The following is a 19539-nucleotide window of genomic DNA, read 5'->3' as shown; positions in this document are numbered from 1 at the left end:
AGACCACAGCCCCCAACTCCCATATCCAAAGCCTTCCTGAAAGTCCTGCTCCTCTAAAAAGCCTTCCTCCCCAAGTCATTTTCAGCATCCCAAGTCACATAAACCTACCAGCCATCTCTAGCACTTAGATGTTTTTCCAACCCATTCTCACTTAGAACAGTGCCTGCCTGCCACATAGTAAGTGCTTAACAAATACCATAATTATTATTAAGTTCAACATATTTTCTTAATTGTGAGCCCTATGTGAGACAGAGACTGTGCCCAACCCTATTATCTCCTATCTATACCAGTGTTTAGAACAGTGCCTGGCACATGTAGGTGCTTAAATACCACAGTTATTATTATCATTATTATTATTAATCAACTGTACGTTCAGCGCTTCATTTTGATTACTTTGTAAATATTTTTCTGTCTCCATAGTAGAGTGTAACCTCCTTGTTGTTAGGGAATGGGTCACTTTATTTTGTACTTCCCAAGCACTTAATATAATGAATTGCACCCAGAGGCTCTCAAAAAAATGCCACAAAGACTGCTACAGATACTACAACCTCCTTCACCTGAAACGATTTTGTTACTCTGTTCTAGTTTTCAGTTAAAGGTGAAAAGGGAACAGTTACTAACAGGATTCTTTCCAATCTGGGCTAGGCTCGAATTACATGGGACCAGTACACTTTGAGCTCAAATGAATCATTCCTAAATATTAGTTTAGGAATTTCACTCTACACATCACCATGTAAATGAACTCATCCGCCCTTCAAAACATGGAGATATCCAACCTCGTTGTTGGAATGCTAAATTATTTCATTTTTCACTTGACGAAGCAGTTAGCAAGAAGAGACCGTGCTCTGAGGTGAGGTAACAGTTTGTCACACACCAAGGAACAGTGTAGAAGTATAGAAGATGGATGGAGTAGGGGGTGGGAAAGTGAAGAGGGGATGGAAAGTTAGGAGATTACTTTACAAAGATTACTTCACACACACACACACACACACACACACACACACACACACACCCCACACACACATCCCCACCACCACCACCCCTCTTCCCCAAAATGGGAGATTGAGTCTCTGTAGGGCTAGGGGTACTTCTGGGTAAAAGGGCAGGGCTATTGGCTACCTTGCAATGTGATGCTATGTAAGTCCACCTGATGCTTTGAGCAGATACTGAGAAAGGACACATGTCCAGCCTCCAGCGCAATTGTGACATGGAAAGGGATATTGGGAAATGGAAATGGAAGCCTGCCAAGGATGAATGGGCAGGGAAATCCCATTTTCTGTCCAGCCTCGGCACTGTGACAGGAAAGTGCGGCAATGGAGAAAGGGGGGCTAAGGGCCCATTCTCGAAAAAGAGAAAAAGTGCACGTAAACAACTCTCTTCAAATAAAAAGCAAAGAGCCCCAAGTCTGAGTTCATTGATTTCTTCATTGTTCTACTTAGCAATGCTCACTTCGTTGTTTAACTGACATAATTCATTGAGGCTGTAGACTGTAAATTCATTGTGGTCAGGGAATGTGTCTGCTAACTCTATTGTATTGTACTTGCCAATCACTTAGTAATGTGCTCTGCACGTAGTAAGTGCTCAGTAAATATCATTGATTGATTGAGGCAGCTAGAAAGTAGAAGTAGCTTTTGATTTCAAGGTTTCTGGTGGAAACTCTCCATGCTGGGGACCTGATATCTGTCACAAACCAGTTCCTTTAAAGGCTACACTTATAGGATGTTGTGCATCAGTATGCATTGCAGAGACTCTTTCTTAGAGAGAGAAAGACTAGAAATTACTTCCTGAAGGCAAAGTTTCTACTAGAGACAACAGTAATGGCTGGTTTTCCTTCCAACCCAGTTCTTTTGCTCCTTAGTATCACTGTCACTGTTTCTGTTGCTGTTTTCCACAAAGTTCACTGATTTACTTTCAGTGTTTCAGTGAAAACTATTCACAGTTGCCTACTAGAACCAGAGGTGCCAAATCTCCAAGTTGGTGAATTGCATGCGTGAATACTTGTGTATGTGGATAGGTGTGAGCACCCTCGAGAAACAGCCCAAAGTTGGTCCCTGCCATCATAAATTTCTGATACTTCTTTGCAACTACCTGAAAGGCCACAGTCCATGATTCCTCTGACAGCCATGCCTAAAGTACAGCTTTATTCACCAAGAATTCCTAGAAAATAGAGTTTTTCCCCCCCATAAAAAGCCCTTTTGGATTTGATCTTCAGACCCTCTCGAATTTACTTTCTTCAGACTGAAGAATTGAGTCTAAGAAAGCTCAAGCTGACAGAATTTTCCAGAAAAGTACACCACAGCAATCACCCCTGGAGAGACTGAAGCAGCCATTGGATAGCTCTGTGAATTTGTTTTCTTGCCCAGAAGAGAAAGGAAAGAAGAAAAGAAAACCACAGCACTAACAAACAGAACTGCCGTATTGTCCCTGCCAAGTTCTTCGCATGGTATAAAACAGACCACCAGATCATCAGACATTAGAAAGCTCATGAGCTACCCCTGAGCATGTTCATGTCTGCATTTCCTGGGGCGAGGTTTACCGTCTACGGCAGTGAAATATTCATGAGATTTAAGTGATCCCCTGGGGCTCCCGCTCTGTTTATGTTTCCATGGCCCAGTCTCTTCATTGAATTACTGCAGGGCCAGCCAAGCCACAACTCCTATGCCATGTGGGACACCTGGATGGTTTCTGTAGCTGGGTTGCCATGTCCCAACCTGTGAGGAGTTACCGTCCCCTCCAACAGCCACTCAACGACATGGGGGATGCTTCTCTCCTTTCAATCAAGGGTATTTACTGAGTGCTTACTATGTGCAGAGCGCGGTACTAAGCTCTTGGGAGAGTATGATAAAAACAGAGTTAGCAGACACTTTCCCTGCCCACAATGCTGAGAAGCAGTGTGTTCTAGTGGATAAAGCATGGGCCTGGGGGTCAGAAGGACCTGGGTTCTAATTCCAGCTCTGCTGCTTGTCTGCTGTGATCTCACTTCACTTCTCTGGACCTCAGTTATCTCACCTGTAAAATGGGGGTGAAGACTGTGAGCCCCATGAGGGACAGGGACTGACAACCTTGTATCTACACCAGCACTTAGTACTGTGTCTGGCACATAGTAAGCACTTAACAAATACCATTAAAGAAAAAAAAAGAATAATGAGCCTACGGTCTAGAGAGGAACTTCTACCTCAGACTCATAGCTAGGATCTCAGGTTCTTGGAGAAGCTTTGTGGTAGCTGCCACCATTTCCAAGCTACACTGAATCAATCAGTCAAACAATCGTATTTATTGAGCGCTTACTGTGTGCAGAGCACTGTACTAAGCACTTGGGAAGTACAAGTTGTCAACATATAGAGACAGTCCCTACCCAACAGTGGGCTCACAGTCTAGGAGACAGTGGCAGTGGCAGTCAATCAATCAATCAATCGTATTTATTGAGTGCTTACTGTGTGCAGAGCACTGTACTAAGTGCTTGGGAAGTACAAGTTGGCAACATATAGAGACAGTCCCTACCCAACAGTGGGCTCACAGTCTAAAAGGGGGAGACAGAAAACAAAACCAAACATACTAACAAAATAAAATAAATAGAATAGATATGTACAAGTAAAATAAATAAATAGAGTAATAAATATGTACAAACATATATACAAATATACAGGTGCTGTGGGGAAGGGAAGGAGGTAAGATGAGGGGGATGGAGAGGGGGACGAGGCAAGAGGAAGGAAGGGGCTCAGTTTGGGAAGGCCTCCTGGAGGAGGTGAGCTCTCAGTAGGGCCTTGAAGGGAGGAAGAGAGCTAGCTGGCGGATGGGCAGAGGGAGGGCATTCCAGGCCCAGGGGATGACGTGGGCCGGGGGTCGATGGCGGGACAGGCGAGAACAAGGCACAGTGAGGAGATTAGCGGTGGAGGAGCGGAGGGTGAGGGGTGGGCTGTAGAAGGAGAGAAGGGAGGTGAGGTCACAGCAGGAGTCCTGCTGCTACATTTCCACAGTGGGGGCAGTGGATAATTTTTCACACTCTAAGGCTTTAGGGTTCAGCTATGGGCCTTCCGGCTGCAGCTAACCCTTGGCTTTGCCCATTGTGGCCCACGATTCCCCTGTTGTGGCTTGCCCCAGACTCATCACCTGGCTCTGGGTTGCAGCCCCCAAGGCTGAAAAGCCCCAGAGAAGCAGTTCTACACTTCCAGAGGTGGCAAGGTCTGTGAGCTAGGAGGGAACTGGGTTTCAGGGATGGAGTTGGCCACCAAAACTGAAAAATTCAAACCAGGAAGGGAATTTGACCTTCTCACTCCAGGGGCAATCTAGATAGTTGGCCCCAACTCCATTTCCTGATACTTAATGGTGCTTTGTGCCGAGTAAGTTCTCAATAAAAACAATTGAATGAATGAAGGAGTCAAGGGGGCCCAGAGGTTAGAACAGCCTGCCCCAAGATGGGTGACTAAGCTGGGCTCTATTCTGCCAAAGGGTGAGTCCGGGGCTTTGAGCAAATCACTTCAGTTTCATTCATTCAGTCATATTTATTGAGTGCTTACTGTGTGCAGAGCACTGTACTACACTGTTGGGAGAGTACGGTAAAACAGACTTAGGAGACACTTTCCCTGTCCGCAATGCTGAGAAGCAGCGTGGTCTAGTGGGCCTGGGAGTCAGAAGATCCTGGATTCTAATTCCGGTTCTGCCGCTTGTCTGCTGTGTGACCTCACTTCACTTCTCTGTCTCAGTTACTTCATCTGAAATATGGGGTTTAAGATTGTGAGCCCCTTATGGGACAGGGACTGTGTCCAACCTGATTAAGTTGTGTCTACGCCAGCGCTTAGAACGATGCTTGACATATAGTCAAGTGCTTCACAGACACCATTGTTACTATTAGGTCATAATAATACCAGCAGGAAAGGGAAAGAGGGCAAAGGTGGGGACTGCATCTCAGCAGCAGCAACAGCTATCATCATCATCATCATCATCATCAATCGTATTTATTGAGCGCTTACTGTGTGCAGAGCACTGTACTAAGAGCTTGGGAAGTACAAGTTGGCAACATAAAGAGACAGTCCCTACCCAACAGCGGGCTCACAGTCTAAAAGGGGGAGACAGAGAACAAAAGCAAACATACTAACAAAATAAAATAAATAGAATAGATATGTACAAGTAAAATAAGTAAATAAATAAATAGAGTAATAAATATGTACAAACATATATACATATATACAGGTGCTGTGGGGAAGGGAAGGAGGTATCATTAAACTAGTTGAAGTTCAGGGTGGGAGTGAAGTGGGGAAATGGAGGGATGCATTGAATTTAAAGTGCAGAGTTGGGGGTGGGTGGCAGCAAAGCCTCAGAATTGAAGAAGGATTTACAATGTTCAATGTATTACAATGTATCTGTTGTGCTCAGACAACTCACTGAGGCTGGTTTGGGAATGGAACCTATTCATTCATTCAATCAATCGTATTTATTGAGCGCTTACTGTGTGCAAAACACTGTGCTAAGCACTTGGGAGAGTATGATATAACAACAGACACATTCCTGCCCATGAATCTTACTGAGGCTGGCCTGCCTCAACGGGTAAAAGGACAAGATGGAGAGGGAAAAGACAATGAAAACAATCTCATTTTCATGTTCATTAATGGACAGCAGACGAGTCGGAGAGAGAAAAACTTACCTAAGCACTGGCCTTCTAGGAGCCAGTACCCATCAGTGCAGGAACAGGTGTATCCTCCTTCAGTGTTGATGCAGATCTGGGTGGGATTGCATTGATGGGAATCCGTCGCACACTCGTCAATATCTGCAACACACACGGGTCCCAGTGAGCATGGCACAAATTGCAGATTTTGAAAGCAGCACAAAAGACATTTTTATGGCATGGAATCAAAGCAACGTGGCCTTATGGAAAGAGCATGAGCTTGAGAGTCAGAGTACCTGGGTTCTAATCCCAGTTCTGCCACGTGTCCTCTGTGTGAGGTTGGGAAAGTCACTTAACTTCTCTGTGCCTCAGTTCCCTCGTTAGCAAAATGGGGATTCAATACTTGTTCTTCCTCCTACTTAGACTGTGAGCCCCAGGTGGGACCTGATTATCTTGTATCTACCCACAGCATATAGTACAGTACTTGGCACATGGTAACCACTTAACAAATGCCACTGTTATTATTATGTAACAAATACCTTTGCTTAGATGATAGACAGACAGCAACCACACAAAATCCAGTGAGTTCAGAAGACCCTGACATTGCGGACCTCAATCAATCAATCAATCAATCAATCAATCATATTTATTGAGCGCTTACTGTGTGCAGAGCACTGTACTAAGCGCTTGGAAAGTACAAGTTGGCAACATAAAGAGACAGTCCCTACCCAACAGGGGGCTCATAGTCTAAAAGGGGGAGACAGAGAACAAAACCAAACATACTAACAAAATAAAATAGAATAGATAGTGCAAGTAAAATAAATAAATAAATAAATACAGTAATAAATTTGTACAAACATATATACATATATACAGATGCTGTGGGGAAGGGAAGGAGGTAAGATGGGGGGGATGGAGAGGGGTACGAGGGGCAGAGGAAGGAAGGGGCTCAGTCTGGGAAGGCCTCCTGGAGGCGTGGCGATTGAAGCCCCCCGTTGGGGAAAACCCAGCAGCGCGAATTCCTCCTTCTTAGGAATTCTTAACGGCTGATAGAACATGAACAAAAACTGGGTCCTTAGAAAGTATTTCCTCTTATTCAATATTCTAACAAAACAGTTACAAATTGAGACATTTTGCTAAGGAAAGCCTCCTAAACAGTAATAGCATTAGCCTCCTAAAGAACACCATCCACTTTAACAGCTTTGACAGTAGTCATCCTCTCCCCAGCCTTTTGATTTGGGGATGATGGCTACTTCTAAGTGTTTAATGCTTAGGTGGACATTTGCTCTTCTTGAGTTTATAGTAAAGTTCAATACTGGAGAAGAGATTGTAGACTAGACTGTCTAGACTTTCTGGAGTGTAAGCTCGTTTATGGGCAGGGAACATGTCTGCTAATTCTGTTGTATTGTACTCTCCCAAGTGCTTAGTACAGAGCTCTGCACATAGTAAGCACTCGATAAATAGCATTGATTCATTGATTGACTGTAGACAGGCACTCTATTCCCCCCTTCAACAATGGGGAAGGAAGCAGGAAGAGAAAGGTTAGGTGATCCCGTCAGCATTGTCCCCCATAACCCCAGAGTGAGGCTCTCTCAAAGCTTCCCTGGAAAAAGGATGGATGAAAGCAAGGTACTTAAACTGCTGCTGAATGGTGACCTGAAAAAGGGCAACTAAAAGCAAGTGGACAGGGAAAGTGACTACCGACTCTGCTGTATTGTGCTCTCCCCAAGGGCCCAGTACAGTGCTCTGCACACAGTAAGTGCTCAATCAATCAATCACATTCATTGAGAGCTTTATTTAGGTGGGTGAAGAGCACTGTACTAAGTTCTTGGGAGACTACAACATAAACGAGTTGGGAGAGACGTTCCCAATAAATACCACTGATGATGATGATGATGATGATAAAGAGGGCTTGAGGAAATGCTTTAAAGGTGTAGTAGAGTTTAGCTTCAGTCAGTGCTTCATCACAGCTAAGTCTGGGAGACAACTCTAGTGGACATTGTTTAGACTGTGAGCCCTCCAAAGGACAGAGACCATGTCTAATTCCCACCTGTGTATTCACTCCCAGTGCTTAGCAGAGTGCTCTGCTACTACTACTATAACTACTGACAGGCAGACCAGAATAGCATCCTGGCATCGGGAAAGGTGAGAGTCTCCTCAAGCATAGCTTTGAGAGAATTGTAGACTCATAAGGCACAAACAACTGCAAACAACAACAACAGCAACAACTGCGAAAAGGGGCTGCAAACAACAAATACAGCCACACAGCAAAGGACACTCCGCATGGTGTGACTAGGGCCATCATTCCTTCACCGGTCTCTTCAGCCACATTTTCTTTAATTGGGCTGGAATGGAAATTTGAAGATGCTCCCTAACCAGAAGAGGACCCTCGGCTGTCTGTTAAAGATCTTTCCCTTTAGACAGTAAGCTCACTGTGGGCAGGGAAAATGTCTACCAACTCTGTTATATTGTACTTTCCCAAGTGCTCAGTACAATGCTCTGCATACAGTAAGCATTCAATAAATACAATTGATTGATTGCTTTTCCCTTATTGAGAAGCATAATCACTGAGGCCTAAGATCGTTACAGAGAAAAAGCGGCGTCTCTAGTCACCAGGTTGTAATCAGAGTCCTCCTGCCCTGCTCAATATGGTGCCCCCTTTGTGGCTTCAAAGGCATTTCCTTTGTACAGATTTGATTGTGAAAGCCCAGTTTGATTTTATTCTGCAATATTCTCTCATGCTCATACACCCCTCTGCCTTCCTTCCTTGGCTGGCTCTGCCCATGAAACACTGGGGGACTCGGGGGAAGAATACAAGAATGCTTGGCAAGCGGCCTCCTCAGCTCTAATCCATAGTTCAAATAGAATAATAAATAAGAGTGCTGTCTGCCAACACCTAGTTACATTATTCAGGCACCCAGAGTGATGGATGACAACTGTACCCTGGGAAAAATATCTTCCCAGGAATGAACAAGGAGCGAGGCAGGGTGGTAGGGGGAGAGGGGAAATTGTGCAGCAGCTGCTCAAACCCATTTGCAGCCGATTCCGTTTGTGTGGACGGTCCTCAGCGGCCTCCCAATGCCAGACTTGGGCATGAGGACAGGGCAGAGCCTCCTCAGGTGGTGACACCTCTTCCCAGGTACAAACTTGGCTTCTGCTTAGAGCCCAACCATACCCTTAGAGAGTGCTTCCCCAGGGCCAGTGGGGCCATCTGAGGCTGAGGGTTTGGGGGCAGGACTCACTGGGTTCATCACTCCTTCCTGCTCCCGGTCCTCTGCAAAGGGCCTCTGCTACCTAAAGAACAGGCCTGGAAGGGCTGGGTAAGAAAGTCCACTCGTAGCCAGGGGCAAGGACAAGCTCCAGGAAAGACAGGATGATGGCATTTTGGGATGCTCAATGCCAGGGACCCAGCTGAGAGAGGGATAAGACAGCCAAACCTGGGCCTGAACCATTCATTCATTCATTCATTCAATCGGATTTATTGAGCACCTACTGTGTGCAGAGCACTGGAAAGTACAATTCAGCAACAGAGACAATCCCTGCCCATAACAGGCTCACAGTTTAGAAGGAGGGAGGCAGACATCTCTGTCTGTTTACTGCTTCATTGTACTCTCCCAAGCACTTAGTACAGTGCTCTGGACACAGCAGTGTGGCTTAGTGGAAAGAGCACAGGCTTGGGAGTCAGAAGGCATGGGTTCTAATCCCGACTCCCCCACTTGTCAGCTGTGTGACTTTGGGCAAGTCATTTCACTCCTCTGTGCCTCAGTTCCCTCATCTGTAAAATGGGGATTAAGACTGTGAGCCCCATTTGGGACAGCCTGATGACCTTGTATTTACCCCAGTGCTTAGAACAGTGCTTGGCACATAGTAAGTACTTACCAATACCATTATTAGTAAGTGCTCAATAAATACAACTGAATGAATGAACTTAACTTCTCTGTGCCTCAGTTTCCTCATCTGTAAAATGGGGGTAAGATACCTGTTCTCAATCCCTCTCTCTTAGACTGTGAGTCCCACGTGGGATAGGGCCTTTGTCTGATCTGACTGAATTGGATCTACCTGAGTGCTTCGCACATAGTAAGTGCTTAACAAATACTAATCAATAAATCACTTATATTCATTGAACACTTCCTGTGTGCAGAGCACTGTACTAAGAGCTTGGAAGAGTACAATAGAATAGAGTTGATAGACATGTTCACTGCCCACAACTACTGTTATTATATTTATCACTGGAGTTGGGTACTACCAGAAGCTCCTTTCCCCTCCCACTCCCCCTGCTTCCCCAGCTCTCGAGGTTTCATGCCAAGATTTCCCAGCAAGCTTTTCAGAGTAATCTGGCTCTGCCTGGGCCTGCTGAATGGGTAAAACCACAATTGTAACACATTCAGCCCATGGACAGGTTACCTATAGTGAATACATTTGACTTAAATAACAGAAGGAAAATTACATTGACCCACTCCAAGGACATTCTTTGGCACTGTTGTCGTAGTTGATTCAGTGGGAAAATATGAGTAAAGGCAACCTGACATCAACCATTATTGCTCATGTGCAAATCACTTTGCCTTTGGGCTGCAGATCATCTGGGGATCGCTACTCCCACCTGTAAAAACCAAGACCAACCGTGGACAATATCTTAGCCGTGGAGCAATGGGGATTATCCTGTAGCCCCTCAGCCCCAATTCAGCAACCCTGAGGGGTGCCTCAGGAGATAGAGTTTCTCAACATGGCTCTGAGCTGCCCTTTAAGTGTATAGGTTGGGCTGGGATTTCCCCCCTTTTTGTGGTATTTGCTTATTGTGTGTCAGACATTGTCTAAGCCCCAGGGTAGGTACAATTTAATTAGGTTGGACAGTCCCTGTCCCTCATTGGGCTCACAATCTAAATAGGAGGGAGAACAAGTATTTGATCCCCATTTTAAAGTTGAAGAATTTGCAGCACTGAGAAGGAAGGAATTGGCAGATCAAGGATTAGAACCCAGACCCTCTGAATCCCAGGCCTTTACTGGTTCCTTTAGGCAACACTTCCACATCCCCCACTTTCCTGGTTCAGAACCAGATGCCTGGAATCCTCCTCCCCATCTCCCAGAAAGCATCCCAAATTAGGAATCAATCAGTCGATTTCATTTATTGAGCACTAACTATGTACAGAGCACTGTACTGAGCTCTTGGAAAAGTACAATATAACAGAGATGGTAGACACATTCCCTGCCCACAAGGAGCTTACAGTCTAGAGGGGGAAGTTAGGAACATGGCTGTGGTGGCTAAATAATAATAATTGGGGTACTTGTTAAGTGATTACTATGTGCCAAGCACTGTGCTAAGTGCTGGGTAGATGCAAGATAATCAGATTAGGCAGACTACCCCACACAGGGCTCACAGTCTAAGGGGGTGAGTGAACAAGTATTTCACCCCCATTTTCCAGATGAGAAGTTAAGTAACTTGCCTAAGGCAATCAGCAGGTAAGTGGCAAAAAGACCTGGGTTTTAACCCCGGTTCTGCCACTTGTCTACTGTGTGACCTTGAACAAGTTACTTAACTTCTCCGTATCTCAATTACCTCATCTATAAAATGGCGATTAAGACTGTGAGCTCCATGTGTCCGACCTGATTACTTTGTATTTAGCCCGGAGCTTAGGACAGTGCCTGGAACATAGTAAGTGCTTAACAAATACAGTAAAAAAAAGAAGAAGAACCTGAGTTCCAATCCTGACCCCATCACATGTCTGCCATGTGACCTTGGGCAAATCACTTCTCTGTGTCTAAGTTACCTCATTTGTAAAATGGGGATTAAGATGGTGAGCCCCAGGTGGGACATGGACTGGGTACAACCTAATTAGCTTGTGTCAACCCCAGCACTTAGTACAGTGCCAGGCACACAGTAAGCACTTAACAAATACAGTACCATAAAAAAAAACCAGAAATCCCTCCAGTGTTTGCCCATCCACCTCCGCATCCAACAAAAACTCCTTCCCATTGACTTTAAAGCACGCCATCAGCTTGCCTCCTCCTACCTCACCTCACTACTCTTCTACTACAACCCAGCTCGCAAACTCCACTCCTCTAGAGTCAACCCACTCTCTGTACCTCGATCTTGTCTAAGGGGAAGTCCCTGGGTTCTGTGAATGGGGGGAAGTGAAGAGTGTACACCAGTAACCACATCTGCATAAGGTAAAAAAAAAAACACTTGTTTGAGCAGAAAGAAATTCCAACCCTTAAGCCTCGTGCCCAAGACTTGATAGAAAAAGATCGTTGGTCTTGGGCTTGGGTCCTCCTGATCTTTTGGCAAGCTCATATCCCCGACGGCTACTGTCTAGGGGTGTTGACTGCTCCACGCTGCCCCTTCCTCCAGTGGCTAGCCTGCCCTGCCCCTGGACATGGGCTGGGAGCCCCTCTGACCCTGAACAGCCAGGGAGGGGCACAGGGAAAGGACTAGAAAATTAATCAATCAATCGATCAATAAAAGAAAGCACACTGTACCATCATCAGTTGTGTGCGCTGCTGTGATGGCACTTACACTGGCCTCTAAGAGGTGGCTGCATGCTCACCGATTCCAATCAATCAATCAATCATATACAATGAGTTTTTACTGTGTGCTTTCTCCTACTACAACCTAACCTGCAATATTTCTCTCCTCTCACTATCAATCTCAGCGTTTAGAACAGTGCTTTGCACATAGTAAGTGCTTAATAAATACCACCATTATTATTATTATTATTATCTATGTCGCCACCCACCTCTCACCCACATCCTGCCTCTGGCCAGGAATGCCCTTCCTCCTCATACCCAACAGACTACTCTACCCACCTTCAAAACCTTATTGAAGGCACATCTCCTCTAAGAGGCCTTCCTTGACCAAGCCCTCTTTTCTTTTTCTTCCACTCCCTTCTGTGTCGCCCTGACTTGATCCCTTTATTCCTCTCCCCTCCCAGCCCCACAGCAAATATGTACATATCTGTAATTTTATTCGTTTATATTCATGCCTATCTCCCCCTCTAGACTGTAATCTCATTGTGGGCAGGGAATGTGTCTGTTACATTGTTATAGTGTACTCTCCCAAGCACTTAATACAGTGCTCTGCATACAGTACGCACTCAATAAATACAACACTGTGGGTTGGCAACATATAGAGATGGTCCCTACCCAACAGTGGGCTCACAGTCTAGAAGGGGGAGACAGAGAACAAAACAAAACATATTAACAAAATAAAATAAATAGAATAAATATGTACAAATAAAATAAATAGAGTAATAAATACGTACAAACATATATACATATATACAGGTGCTGTGGAGCGGGGAAGGAGGTAAGGTTGGGGGGATGGGGACGGGGAGGAGGGGGAGAGGAAGGAGGGGGCTCAGTCTGGGAAGACCTCCTGGAGGAGGTGAGCTCTCAGCAGGGCCTTGAAGGGAGGAAGAGAGCTAGCTTGGCGGATGCGGGGAGGGAGGGCATTGCAGGCCAGGGGGAGGACGTGGGCCGGGGGTCGACGGCGGGACAGGTGAGAATGAGGCACAGTGAGGAGATTAGCGGCAGAGGAGCGGAGGGTGCGGGCTGGGCTGTAGAAGGAGAGAAGGGAGGTGAGGTAGGAGGGGGTGAGGTGATGGACAGCCTTGAAGCCGAGGGTGAGGAGTTTTTGCCTGATGCGTAGGTTGATTGGTAGCCACTGGAGATTTTTGAGGAGGGGAGTAATATGCCCAGAGCGTTTCTGCACAAAGACGATCTAGGCAGCGGTGTGAAATATGGATTGAACTGTGGAGAGACAGGAGGATGGGAGATCGGAGAGGACGCTGATGCAGTAATCCAGGCGGGATAGGATGAGAGCTTGAATGAGCAGGGTAGCAGTTTGGATGGAGAGGAAAGGGCAGATCTTGGCAATGTTGCAGAGGTGAGACTGGCAGCTTTTGGTGATGGATTGGATATGAGGGGTTAATGAGAGAGCGGAGTCAAGGATGACACCAAGGTTGCGGGCTTGTGAGACGGGAAGAATGGTAGTGCCGTCAACAGTGATGGGAAAGTCAGGGAGAGGGCAGGGTTTGGGAGGGAAGACAAGGAGTTCAGTCTTGGACATGTAAGACTGTGAAATCCTCCTATTCACGGCTATTTGCCGTGAAAAGGCTGTTTCCCCAAATTTACCTGCCCGATGCAGATGTCGCCAGGCTACCTAGGTTAGGGGCTATCTTAGCTGTCAATGAAGGAAGGGGCAGGGCTGCAAGCTCAAAAATGAACTGGTCAGGCAAGATATCCTGCACTCACCTCTGACTGATAGTAAATATGTGGGGGAGTTTTCATTTCAACTTGTGATAATAACAATGATAATAATAATGATGGTTATTTGCTAAGTGCTTACTACATGTTTAGCACTGTACTATTGGGGTAGATAAGTGATAACGATGTTGGGCAAAGTCCCTGTCCCACATAGGGCTCGCAGTCTAACTAGGGGAGAGAACAGGAATTGACTCCCCATTTTACAGATGAGGAAACCAAGACACAGAGAAATTAAATGACTTGCCCAAAGTCATGCAGCCAGCAGGAGAGCTGGGATTAGAACCCAGGTCTTCTGACTCCCAGACCTAAACTGTTTCCATTAGGCCATGCTGCTTCCAAGTAATAAAAGCCCTTTTTCTCCTGCATATCTACTGAAATCACGCAAGACGAAACACTTATTTAGATATACATGCACCCTTGATTGTCCATCTTTGCATTTTAATAAATCCATTTATCATCCAGGAGAAACATACTAGTTGGGTGATATATAGGTAGCATGTCCAAGGCTCTCTGGAAGGCAGCACCTTCCCAGATGCCTCCATTATTCCTTTTTCGGACACGGAGGAAATGGTTTCCTCAGTAGTAGATTTTTACTCAGTGAAATCACTTGTTTTCCCTGCAGTTTTTTTTTCCCCCTTCAAACTAATTGCACTTGATAAGAGAGGAGAAAATAACAATGGCACATTCCTAAAGCCCAAATCCAAGCCAGCTTCAGTGCTGCTGCTGTGCTGAGCTGATGTTATGTCTCAGGGATCCCAGCTGGCCAAGGTCGGAAAGGAATCTGGGCTGACTCTCCAGACACCTGTCTAGTCATTACGTCAGTCAGTTAATCATATTTATTGAGCATTTACCGTGTGCAGAGCACTGCACTAAGCATTTGGGAGAGTACAGTACAGCATCAGACACCCTCCCTGTCCAAATGTTCTTGCTTGCTGAATTTCCAGGCTACCTGAACTCCATGCAAACTGTAGGTTACAGTCTGGGGGAAGTGCTTACCAAAGACCACTCATTATTTATTATTACTATTATACTATTAGTAGTAATAATAGTAAGCCAGGCACTGTACTAAGCGTTGGGGTGGGTACAAGCAAATTGGGTTGGACACAGTCCCTGTCCCCATGTGGGGCTCGCAGTCTCAATCCCATTTTACAGATGATGCAACCGAGGCCCAGAGAAGTGAAATGACTTGCCTAAGGTCACACAGCAGACAAATGGCAGAGCTGGGATTAGAACCCATGACCTTCTGACTCCCAAGTCTGTGCTCTATCCACTATGCCATGCTGCTTCTCTAATAGTTATGATCTTCAGTAAGAGCATACCATGTAACCCAGCACAATGCTAAACACTGGGTTAGGTACAAGGTAATCAGATCGGACACAGTCCCTGCCTCAAAACAAGCTCATAGCGGAAGGGGAAGGAAGAACAAGTATTTCATCTTTATTTTACAGATGAGAAAACTGAGGAACAGAGAAACTAGGTGAATCGCCCAAGATCACACGGAAGGCATGTGGTTGGGGCAGGATTACACAACAACTCTGTGATACTGTACTCTCCCAAGCACTTAGTACAGTGCTCTGCATTCAGTAAGTGCTCAATAAATATGATTGATTGATTGAGGTTTCCTGACTCCTGGTCCAGTCCATCAGGTCACAGAACAAATTATCTATACAAGAGACTTGGAATTATATGCCTTTCATTGGCCACAAGAACATAGGTCAGATGTTTCTATTTTTAATCTTCCAATCAACAATAGATCAATCATATTTATTTAGCACTTTGTGCAGAACTCTGTACTAAGTGCTTGGGAAGGTATGATACAACAGATTCTATAGGCCCATTCCCTTCTCAGAAGGGAGGGGAAGTCTAGAGGGGAAGGCAAACATTAAAATCAATTACAGATGAGTACAGCTGTGGGGTTGAAGGTGGGGTGAGTAAAGGGTACAAATCCCAGTGCAATTAGAGAAGCAGCGTGGCTCAGTGGAAAGAGCCCGGGCTTTGGTCATGGGTTCGAATCCCAACTCCGCCAATTGTCAGCTGTGTGACTTTGGGCATCACAACTTCTCTGTGCCTCAGTTACCTCACCTGTAAAATAGGGATGAAGACTGTGAACCCCCGTGGGACAACCTCATCACCTTGTAACCTCCCCAGCGCTTAGAACAGTGCTTTGCACATAGTAAGCGTTTAATAAATGCCATCATTATTAATGCAGAAGGGAGAGGGAGTAGCGGTAATGGGGGCTTAGTTGGAGAATACCTCTTGGAGGAGATGTGATTTTAATAAGGCTCTGACGGTGGGGAGAGTAATGGTCTGTCAGATATGAAGCAGGAGGGAGTTCCAGGCCAGAGATAATACAAGGGCAAGGGGTCATAAGTGAGATAGATGAGAATGAGGTACAGTGAGTAGGTTGTCATCAGAGGAACAAAGTATGGTTGCTCGGTTGTAGTAGAAAATCTGTGAGGTAAGGTAGCTGGGGGCAAGGTGATTAAGTGTTTTAAAGGTAATGGTCAGGTGTCTCTGTTTGATGTGGAGGTGGATGGGCAACCATGGGAGGTTCTTGAGGAGTGGGGAGAACATGGACTGAATGATTTTTTTAGAAAAATGATCTGGGCAGCAGAGAGAAGTTTGGACCAGAGTGGGGAGAGACAGGAGGCAGGGAAGTCAGCAAGAAGGCTGAATAAATAGGATTAATGCTTGGGTTAACATCATAGCAGTTTGGATGGATAACAATAATAATAATAACAGTATTTTTTTTAACCACTAACTATGTGTCAAGCACTGTTCTATCTAAGCATTGGGTAGATAGAAGCTAATCAGGATGGACACAGCCCCTGTCCCACAAGGGGCACAAAGTTTTAATCTCCATTTTACAGATGAGTGACCTGAGGCACAGGGTAGTTCACTGACATGCCCAAGGTCACACAGCGGACAAGTTGGCGGAGCCAGAATTAGAACCCAGATCTTTCTGACTCCCAGGCCCGTGCTCTATCCACTAGGCCATGGAGGATTTCAGTGATGTTATGAAGGTAGAACTGACAGGATTTGGTGAGAGATTGAAACATGCCTCTTCTCCTGCCTCTGTGCAGAGGGGATCCTTGTCCACCCATTTAAAGGGCTACAATTCTTTTTTTCCTGGTACAAATGAAAATCAACAGGGCACATAATGAAAATCAGTGTAACTCGTATAGTTGTTTTCATCTTCAAAGTGCTTTATAAACATTACCAATTCTGAGCTGTTATTGAACTCTCTGGTGAGCTAACTGAGCCCATTCAGCACTTATTGTTCCATAAGTGGTAACCGGAAGAATCAACTCTTAGTTGCCCAGAGTGACCGCAACAATGAATCTCTCTAAAGGTCTGGAACAACCATCTGTCTATCAGAAGCCTGGAAAATGGCTTTCCATCTAATACTATATGAACTAATGGTTTATGTGGGAATGAGGAAGATGAAAAAATGCTGCCACAAGTTTAACTTCCATTCTCTAAGAATCCTGTTGTTGGTGAGTTTAGATCCATCCTCAAGGGGAGAGAGATTGTCCACCTTTTTTAAGTAGTCATAGTTCAAGCTTTCATTTCCTAGCAGTGTGGCTTAGTGGAAAGAGCACGGGCTTGGGAGTCAGAAGGACCTGGGTTCTAATCCCGGCTCCACCACTTGTCAGCTGTGTGACTTTGGGCAAGTCACTTAACTTCTCTGGGCCTCAGTTACCTCATCTGTAAAATGGGAATTAAGACTGTGAGCCCCACATGGGACAACCTGATTATCTTGTATCTACCCCAGCACTCAGAACAGTGCTTGACACATAGTAAGCGCTTAAGAAATGCCATTATTATTAATGTTATTATTATCTGAAGTTTAGCCAAGTCCCTAGAACTTTACTTACAAGTATAGTAACAGACTTATAGACTGCAAGCCATGCCATACTAGATCAGACCATTGATTCATCCGGTTCAGGATTCTGTTGCCGACAGAGGCTTTTGTAGGACTAGTGTGATGGCTAGTTTCCCTGTCATCCACCTTCGCAGTTACAGGGAATGCCTTCTAGCATTCCTAGCCTTTCCTCTAGGCTGTATGCTCATTGTAATAATAATAATAACTATAACAATAATAATAATAGTATTTGTTAAGTACTTCCTCTGTCAAGCACTGTATTAGCACTGGGGTAGATGCAAGATAGTCAGGTCCTACATGGGGCTCAGTGTAAGTAGGAGAACAGGTACTGAATCTTCATCTTGCAGATAAGGGAACTGAGGCACAGAGAAGTTGTGACGTGCCCAAAGTTACACGAGGTGGAGCAGGGATTAGAACCCAGGTCCTCTGACTTCCAGGCCTGTGCTCTTTTGACTAGACCACATTGCAAACAGGGAACATGTCTTCTTACCCTGTTTCTCTCTCCTAAGCAGTTAATACAGTTCCTTGCACACAGTAAGTGCTCAATATATACCATTGAATAATTTCCCTCTACTAACCCATAAAAAACTCTCTTCCCCATGAGTGAATCTAAAAGCTTTTGAAACCTTATATTTTCTGCCTTCTCATCTTCCAGTAGTAACAAATACCATTTGATTAGCACCTAGAAAACCAGAGAATTTTCTTAGGTTGATCATACTTAAGAACTACTGGACCCTTTATTTGTTTCAGAAGGGTAACTCTTCAACAGCAGCTCACACTGCAATAGCACCATGTATGGAATTTTAACCTAGTAGCATTTAGAGAGAAGAAAGTTGTTCCAATTGGAAGCAAGGAAAAGGAACTCTACTCATCAGAAAATTGACTAATAAATGCACTGAGGCAGTAGACACCATTTTTATGGTATTTAAGTGCTATGTATTGAACACTGTTCTAAACATTGGGGTAGGTACTAGATAATTAGGTCAGACACAGTCCCTGTTCCACATAGGGCTCACAGTAGGAGGGAGAACAGGTACGTCCAATTCATAGTTAAGGAAACTGAGGCAAGGAGAGCCAAGGTCACACAGCAAGCAATTGTTAGTTGGGATTAGAAACCAAGTCCATGCTCTCTCCACTAGGCCATGCTGCTTCTCTAATGAATGAATGTAAACCAATTTGAACAAGTTTTGAGTGTGGTTGTCTGGTACCTGGCTGCTGTCTATGCTGGGAGTCATACTACAGAGTGCTTCATTGTGTAGCACTGAAAATAGGAATGGGGCCTCTCTACCTTAACCTCCTGCATTAGATGATTCAGAGCCAGCATTCCTGAGACCAATTCCAGATTAACCAACCACTCACTTGCTTGGATCTATTTGTCAGCTCTGTGGGAAGAAAGCCATCAGGTGGGTTTCAGCTAATATTCTTTCTCTCTGGAACTACCCACATCCAAGGATGTGGACCTTTTGGATCACAGTGGGAAAAAAAATCAGCTTTTCCCTTGATATTCTGTCTGAATATGAATAGATTGTTCAGTCTGGAGCAATTTGGACTGGAATCAAAGCTCCAGGACCGTGAGCTAAGCATTTAGAATTTGTAGGACTCACTAATATTTTCCATCTCCTTCAGAGTCCAGGGACCATTATTCTTCATAATGAGAGAATTATTTCTGAAAAGAGTGATGAGACAGTCAGTGATGGTTTCTGAGAATAAGAAGATTGTGAGGGTGACTTTGGTGATTGCAGAGAAGACATGTTTGTCCAAAAAGGGTGGAGAGGAAGACAAGATGGTGAGA

At 45.0% G+C, this 19539-nt stretch overlaps 1 protein-coding gene across 2 annotated transcripts in view; it reads right to left on the bottom strand.

Moving 5' to 3' along the window:
- FBLN5 (fibulin 5) overlaps positions 1 to 19539 on the bottom strand; it is a 90524-nt gene that overhangs the window by 27295 nt on the left and 43690 nt on the right. For both annotated transcript variants that reach the window (XM_038769206.1, XM_038769282.1), the window contains exon 5: positions 5642 to 5764. In XM_038769206.1, the coding sequence (XP_038625134.1) occupies positions 5642 to 5764 (123 nt within the window). The remainder of the gene's footprint in view (positions 1 to 5641; positions 5765 to 19539) is intronic.

The sequence above is a fragment of the Tachyglossus aculeatus genome, chromosome 1 (genome assembly GCF_015852505.1).
Source record: "Tachyglossus aculeatus isolate mTacAcu1 chromosome 1, mTacAcu1.pri, whole genome shotgun sequence".
Classification (NCBI taxonomy): domain Eukaryota; kingdom Metazoa; phylum Chordata; class Mammalia; order Monotremata; family Tachyglossidae; genus Tachyglossus; species Tachyglossus aculeatus.
The sequence above is the reverse complement of the archived record's forward strand: the minus strand, read 5'-3'. Positions and strand labels throughout refer to the sequence as shown.